This window comes from Acipenser ruthenus, chromosome 37 (assembly GCF_902713425.1).
Source record: "Acipenser ruthenus chromosome 37, fAciRut3.2 maternal haplotype, whole genome shotgun sequence".
NCBI lineage: Eukaryota > Metazoa > Chordata > Actinopteri > Acipenseriformes > Acipenseridae > Acipenser > Acipenser ruthenus.
Genome location: NC_081225.1, coordinates 10,067,139 through 10,074,638, shown reverse-complemented (window position 1 = coordinate 10,074,638; position 7,500 = coordinate 10,067,139). Strand labels below are relative to the sequence as shown.

At 45.2% G+C, this 7,500-nt stretch overlaps 1 protein-coding gene across 1 annotated transcript in view; it reads left to right on the top strand.

Annotated features, from left to right (window-relative positions):
* The first annotated feature begins 1,133 nt into the window (after positions 1-1,133).
* The window catches only part of LOC117397696 (neuropeptide Y receptor type 1), a 6,418-nt gene continuing 51 nt past the window's right edge, over positions 1,134-7,500 (top strand). The window contains exons 1-2 of the mRNA XM_059008602.1: positions 1,134-1,639; positions 6,233-7,500. The exon at positions 6,233-7,500 is cut by the window's right edge and continues 51 nt beyond it. Of these exons, the coding sequence (XP_058864585.1) occupies positions 6,363-7,496 (1,134 nt within the window). The 5' untranslated portion in view covers positions 1,134-1,639; positions 6,233-6,362 and the 3' untranslated portion in view covers positions 7,497-7,500. The remainder of the gene's footprint in view (positions 1,640-6,232) is intronic.

Below are 7,500 nucleotides of genomic sequence, written 5' to 3'. Positions count from 1 at the left end.
AATATTGACATGATCAGGAGCCACCCTGGTACATCTGCTCTGAATGAACGGATCACACTTCCCATCGCAGCATCATTAACCCTTTCGTGCATGGCGACCTCATAGGGCTCTGTGTTTGAAGACATATGGAAGACGCAAATGCACGATGACCTCACATAAGGATATTCCTTTATTTAAATTCAGTGAAAAGTATATGAATCATTAGGAGGGTATCGGTAATAGGAGATTGCATTGATGAAAGGGTTAGGCTCTGAAAGTATAACTCAGTGCCGCTGGGTTATCTGTTCATAAACCACACAATATTAAAAAAAAAATTGATATTGTCTTGCAAGTGTATTAAAATGCAACGCCGGCAAACTGACTGGGGATCTACATGGGCAATAAAACGCGGCGGTAATTAGCTAATTAAATATTTAATACGAGATAATGTGTTTGTTTTTGTTTGTGAGTCTCATGGAAATGATGTAGCATAGATACCGAGAACATCCTATTCTGGGACTGATGGAGGTGTGTGCCTGTCCGTCATCCATCCCACTGTGTGTCTTTGCACAGGTCTGGAGAACCGCTTATCCGATTATTATGCAGCTTAGTATTACTTAGCAGAAGCTTTTGAGAATATAAGATGCAGTAGGCTGTGATGGTGGATGCGTGGTACTGACAGACTGACTTCACTGTGACCGCAGTAATCGCATTCAAACCCGATTCCCCTGACTGGTAAATTATTTTGGCTGTGCCGAGTTCAGACGCTGCTCTTCGGTTCCAGCTGCCAGCCACAGGCGCACTGCGCTCGCTGTGATTCTACTGAGAAACGGAGCGAGGAGATGAGTGGCACTGCCCCACTGGGTCATGAAACACCCAGATACAGCAAAGCAAGGCCGTCTAGTTGAAAATGAGCCAAAGACTTTCACAAGGAACATTTCATTTCTGGATCTCTTTTCTTGATATTGCACTAACCCAGCGGTATTTAATTATGTAATGGCTTCATCAGACTGATAAGAAAATGTCTTTTCTGTTTAAAAACGTTTTAAGCACGGTCTTAAGGGGGGGGGGGGGGGGGGGGTTTGGGGGTGCAATGGCACCCCCTGCTGGTCATAGTAAGGATTACAGCCATGCTGAATTCTAACCCAGATCATTTCACTGCAGTGTAAAGAGGCGCAAACCTGCAGCGTTAGGAGGTTATGGAGATCATCTGCAAGGTTTCTGTGCTTTAGCGCAGCAAAACCACCACAGTGTAAACCAAAGAAATGGCAATTTTTCTAAGCTGTGGTCTTTATAACGGGACCCCGTTGCTTGCACCAAAAAAGAAAACCAGCGATCTGTCCGGATGAAGACTAATATATATTTTACGATTGAATGTGCACAGCTGTGAGTTGCCGGCCTGCTCTCAGTTCTTTAATTCGTTGGTTTGTATTCCTTTAAGAAAGCGTCTGCTTTCAGATTCTAAAGCTGCCAGCCCCTTTTCAAACTCCTTGCGCGCGGGGGTCTGGGCTTTATAAAGGCGAGCCGGCGGCTGGACTCGCAGTGCGAGTTCCCTGCAGAGACGCGACTCAGCCAAGGGACGTTGGTTTTTGCTGTTGCCGACAGCACGGCTGGATGCTGAAGTAACATTTCTTGAGAAGCAACCCTGCTCTGATTCACGGTAAATATCAGCTCTGTTTTCGATGCATTTGTTTTTTTCTGCGTGTGTCTCTTTGCACGGAAATGCCATGGTGTGTTTTTATTTGAAGAGTGCTCAAGATGTACTTACATCTGTGAATATGGTATAGGAATTGGAATGTTTAATTCTATTTAGAATGAGGATTAATATAGATAATTTAAATTAAAAGCCGTGTCTAGCTTCAATGCAAGGCGACAGCATAAATGATAGTAATAAAGTACAACTTGAGACAACTGGTATATTTTATCATAATCAATCAAATGTAATCGAACACACGTAGCTATCATTTTGCATTTACTTTGTATGATATAATTGCATTATAGAGCAGCCTACGAGGTAATGCGTAGGAGCAAGACAGAGCGCAGTATATTATATGATTTAGCTGTTATTTTCTGACAGTCTTCCGAATATCCCTCGCATTATGTTTCAAACCCGACACACAAAGAAAAGGCGCGCTTAAAAAAATATGCAATGATGTGGCATACATTATTAAACACAGGCTTGCAAAATAGACTTTTATTATTATTATTATTATTATTATTATTATTGAATAAATAATTTGAGGTCAGCACTAAAGCTTAAGAAGCTGGTGTATGTATGGCAAAACAAAGTAGCTATCCTAATAATAATAATAATAATAATAATAATAATAATAATGTGACATTGTAAGTAAGCTTAACTGTGTCCGTCCATCTGTCTGTCTCTCTGTCTGTGTCTGTCTGTCTGTCTCTACCTAGACTTGGCAGCTTCATCAAACTTGTATCACACACTCCTCATATACGTTTCGGATTATATTTACGTATAACCTGACTCGATTTGATTTATATTACACACCTGTCAGGTACTGCATGTGCAGTTATTACACGAGCATTGACCCTGGACTTGCGTACACCGATTCCGCCTGTTGGTTGTTATGGTACCGCTTTAGAGCGGGGTGCGGGGTGCGGGGTGCGGGGTGCGGGGGGGTGCGGGGCACTGCCATGCTTGTAGTTATTGTTTTAATGCCCTGCGGAGTCGAGTGCACTCTACCAGCCTGTCGGTTCTGAAGCCTCAGAGTCGGAGCGCGGTATTGGTGAAGCAGAGAAAGTCCCCTGAGAGAGGAGAAATATTTACCCGGCGCGGGTTACCTGTGGAGATTTTAATACTCTGCCGAGCTCTGGAACAGCGGGCGGGCGATTTGTGCGTTTCAAACTTAAATTAAAAAATGTCTTTGGCAGGCTGGCTTGAAGGAGTCCAGCTGTTTTTTTTTTTAGTGTCGGCTGCCGCACGTGTTCTTGTGAACCTAAAACCTTAAGCTAAAAATGCCTTTTTTTTTACTTCATAAGATGTGTCTAGGGTGATCGTGACGTAACCACTTTGCAGTTATAGAGAATTCCGAGAGAGGCCGCATCAGGTATGATGGATTGAAAGCAGATGAGCAGCAGTGTGGAGTAGTGGTTAGGGCTCTGGACTCTTGACCGGAGGGTCGTGGGTTCAATCCCGGGGGGGGGGACACTGCTGCTGTGCCCTTGAGCAAGGTACTTTACCTAGATTGCTCCAGTAAAAAAACAACTGTATACATGGGTAATTGTATGTAAAAAAATAATGTAATTATATGTAAAAAATAATGTGATATCTTGTAACATTTGTAAGTCGCCCTGGATAAGGGCGTCTGCTAAGAAATAAATACTGATAATGACGTCAGCTATACCAATATCGAAATTCAACATGGTACAGATGACGTCATCATTGGGTTTCTTTATTAATGCGTCATGTAATAAAAACAGGTGAAACACGCGCTCTGATTGGCTTAAAGGGGCTTCTGCGCCAGGAACGCGGCTCTCAAATTGTATTTCAATGTAGCTGGATTGTTTGACACACTTACCCGGGCAGAGGATAGGTAATGAATACCAAGGTGTTTGGAGAGGGATATTAACACCTCTGAGATATGTGTGAGGCTGTCATTGTAACAGAGCGTACTCGAGGGAACAGTAACCTCGCTCTTCATCTGTCGCGTCCTGCCTGTCTCCCTGCCTCCCGCGCACATCTGTGGAGCAATAACTTAAAAGCGCCTTCATCACCTCCTCCCTCGTCAAATCTCAAATTCCAGTATATATATATATATATATATATATATTCGACTGCTATTTACTAGCTGTGTTGAATAAAATGTCACATTTCTTCAATTTTTGTCATCGTTAAGTATATGGAAAACTACAACGCGGTATGCAATTCAATATGTTAACATAACAGCAGGTTTCAATCGACTTGATGAAGCAAAATTAGTTAATTCCATCAGGTGATGCACATATTATGTAGCCAAAAACATTGCATGCAGCAATTTTAAAATAAATAAATCAATAAAAAGATTGACAAACCACCAAAGAAAGAGTGAATCCTGCAAAAAAAAAACAAGGGCAACGTATTTGTGAGCGATGACATGCAAACTGAAAAAAAAAATACTTCCCAGCTCTTTGATCGAACAGCCACACGGATAACTTACACGGGGTTTCCCTAAAAGTATTTATTAATTGATTTCTTGTTATTAGCATTTTTATTGAAGTCTTTTTCTGAGATTGCATGCCGTTACTTTTTAAAACGCTGCCATTGCTTCTTGGAGGATTGCGTCTTTCTGTTTCAGAGTTTTCCAAATTGTTGCATGCAATGTAACCCCTCCCTCCTCCTCCTCCTCTCCCGAGCAGGGTGTGCATCCAGACCTCCGTGCAGTCTCGTTCATGCCAGCTGCGCTTCTTGAAATCTCAATCAGTAGATGTCAATCAGAATAAACTACCCTCACGCTCCAGCCACGGGATCAATACTGCTGGCCCGGTGGAGCTCAATCCCATTACAGAGGCTCTTATTTAGTCCCTTTGTTTGGTTGTAACATGTTATGGCTTTTGCAAAACCAATGCATTGCTAGATGATTGCATAGGGACCGTCTCCGGGGATAAAATATTATGTGTGATACTGTATAACAAAAACAGGGCTGTGTTGTTTGTATCACCCACTGCAAGTAATTTTGAATCATGTCATGTGCTTGACAGTTTTAGTGGTAAGAAATTCTCAAGGGTAAGGAATTATAACCCTAGAGCCTGTGACTGCACTCTGCTTTCAGATCAGGATGAGCAGAGAGAAGGCTGAAGTGTAACTGAAGATCTCATAAAGATTATTAGTGCTCCCCCTTTAGAAAATTGCAGGGGTGATGGGTGTATCGGGGTGTCTCAGCGAGCGAGCACTGTTTGTGTGTATAGATTGTAATAATGTAGCTAATTATTAAAATAGCCAGTGCTCAGTTTATCCATGACTTTTCTTCTTCATCAAGTACTTCTAGCGGTTGATAAGTATCCTGTTAGAGGCAAAAACAAATTGCTACAAAGTAATCCTCTGAGCTTTTTGCTTACAGCAATCTGCATTAACAGAACAGCACTATCACTCCCAGACGATCTGTGGCTTATGAGAAAGCCAGCCGCCTTTCCGTGCTGCATTTCAATGCAGGGTCATTCCAGATACTTCAAACCCTGACAGACTTTTAGATTACAAAAGAACAGGCTGAGAAAGGTAATGGCAACCACTGAAAGGCCAAGACGCACAGAAATTGTCAGTTTGATGGCTTTTTTTTTAAATCTCTGTGGCGGTGACAATTTTCTTTGTGTTCTATTGTATTTTAGTGCTTTCAAGCAAAGAACATTTGGAAAAATACCATCTTCAATTCATAAAAAATAATGTAACTAGGACAATGGCAATGCAATGGTGTGTGGCCGTGTCAAACTGAGTTCAAAATCCATTGTGTTGCTGGCAGTGCTCATGTTTATGCTAGGATTTCTACTGGATAACGCACTGGGATCGTGATCCCAATTCCATTTTCTAATACCTCGTTTCCATGAGCGCCAGTCCCAACTGATCCGGGTCCTCCCCCATTCCTCCTGAACCCCCGTCGACCCATCGATAGTCTAGTCGAGGGAAAAGACTCAGTTTCCACACAATGCGAGTTTGAGGGATGTTGGCGGTTCTTTCCCAGCATGCCTTGTGGCTAAGGTCACGTTCATTTGTTTACAAAACTGAAAGGGCTGAGGATTCTTTGGAGCTCTAAAAAAAAAAAACTGAAAGAATATTAAAGCACGGAGAAGCCTGCTCACCCCAGGTGTGGATTTCATGTTTACGCCCCCTTCGTCGCATGATTGGTCAGTGTTGTGACGTACTTCCACCCGTCCCACTCATATTAGTTTTTGAACTAAATAATCCCAATTAATGGAAGAGACATGGTAACATTAACATGTCCTGCTTGTCTGGTTCTTAGAAGCTTATTGATCCCAAAACTTCAAGTAGCATCTCAAAGAATCAGATTGATTCAGCATCGATAACATGGCTTGGTTATCCATTCAAGTAAAAAGTGTCTCTTACCTTCTGTCCTAAGTCTGTCTCCACTTCATTTCCAACTGTGTGTCCTCTGGTCCTGGTTTCTGTGCTGGGCTTAAAGTATTGGCTGTGGTTATTTTTGCCAGGTTTTGTTAGTGGTATAACATGGTCCTGGAATAAAAAGAATACATTTATCTTTACGTGAATCACAAATCTAAACCAGACCTTTTTGTTTTTCAGCAGCGACGATGCAGCCTGTAGCTGGAAGACCCGCGGGGTCTCCTTTGAGGCTCCTGTCCCAGTAAAACCACATCCTGAACATCAGATCCACCCACTAAACCCAGCCACTCAACGCCAGAGTCCTGGAGCCATGGAGCTACCAAAGCTGCTTTACCTGAACAGCACCGGCCGGAGGAACAGCGCCCAAGCCTGGGAAGATTTCCTGGAAGCCAGCCAGTGCAGGAGCTCTGTCGCGGGGACCACCTTCCTGATCGTCGCCTACAGCACGGTGATCGCCGTGGGGCTGATCGGCAACACCTGCCTGGTGTTCGTCATCTCGCGGCAGAAGGAGATGCGGAACGTCACCAACATCCTCATCGCCAACCTCTCCTGCTCCGACATCCTCATGTGCATCGTGTGCCTGCCCGTCACCGTCATCTACACTCTGATGGACCGCTGGATCCTGGGGGAGGTGCTGTGCAAGGTCACCCCCTTCGTCCAGTGCATGTCGGTCACCGTTTCCATCTTCTCCCTGGTCCTCATTGCCCTGGAGAGGCACCAGCTCATCATCAACCCCACGGGCTGGAAACCGGTGGTTGGCCACTCCTACCTGGCGGTGGCCGTCACCTGGTTGGTAGCCTGCTTCATCTCCTTGCCCTTCCTGTCCTTCAACATCCTGACGGACGCCCCTTTCCAGAATCTCAGCCTGTCCTTTGATCCTTTCCCGGACCACTTTGCCTGCATGGAGCTCTGGCCCTCGGAGAAGCACCGCCTGGCCTACGCTACCTGCCTCCTCCTCTTCCAGTACTGCCTGCCCCTCTCCCTGGTTCTCCTCTGCTATCTCCGCATCTTCCTGAGGCTCCGGCGGAGAAAGGATATGGTGGAGCGCTCCAGGGATTGCAGTGGTGGGCGGAAGTCGGGAAGGAGGAACAGCTGCCGGGTCAACGTCATGCTGGCCTCCATTGTGGCGGTCTTCGCCCTCTGCTGGCTCCCCCTCAACGTCTTCAACACGCTCTTCGACTGGAACCACCTGGCCATCCCCGCGTGCCAGCACAACCTCATCTTCTCCTTCTGCCACCTCACCGCCATGGCCTCCACCTGCGTCAACCCCGTCCTCTACGGGTTCCTCAACAGCAACTTCCAGAAGGAGGTCAAGTCCATCCTGTACCGCTGCCGCTGCGGAGGGACGCCTGAGAGCTACGAGAGCTTCCCGCTCTCCACCGTCAGCACCGAGGTCTCCAAGGCATCCACTGCTCGTAACGGATCAGTCAGCCTCAATGCCTAGAGAG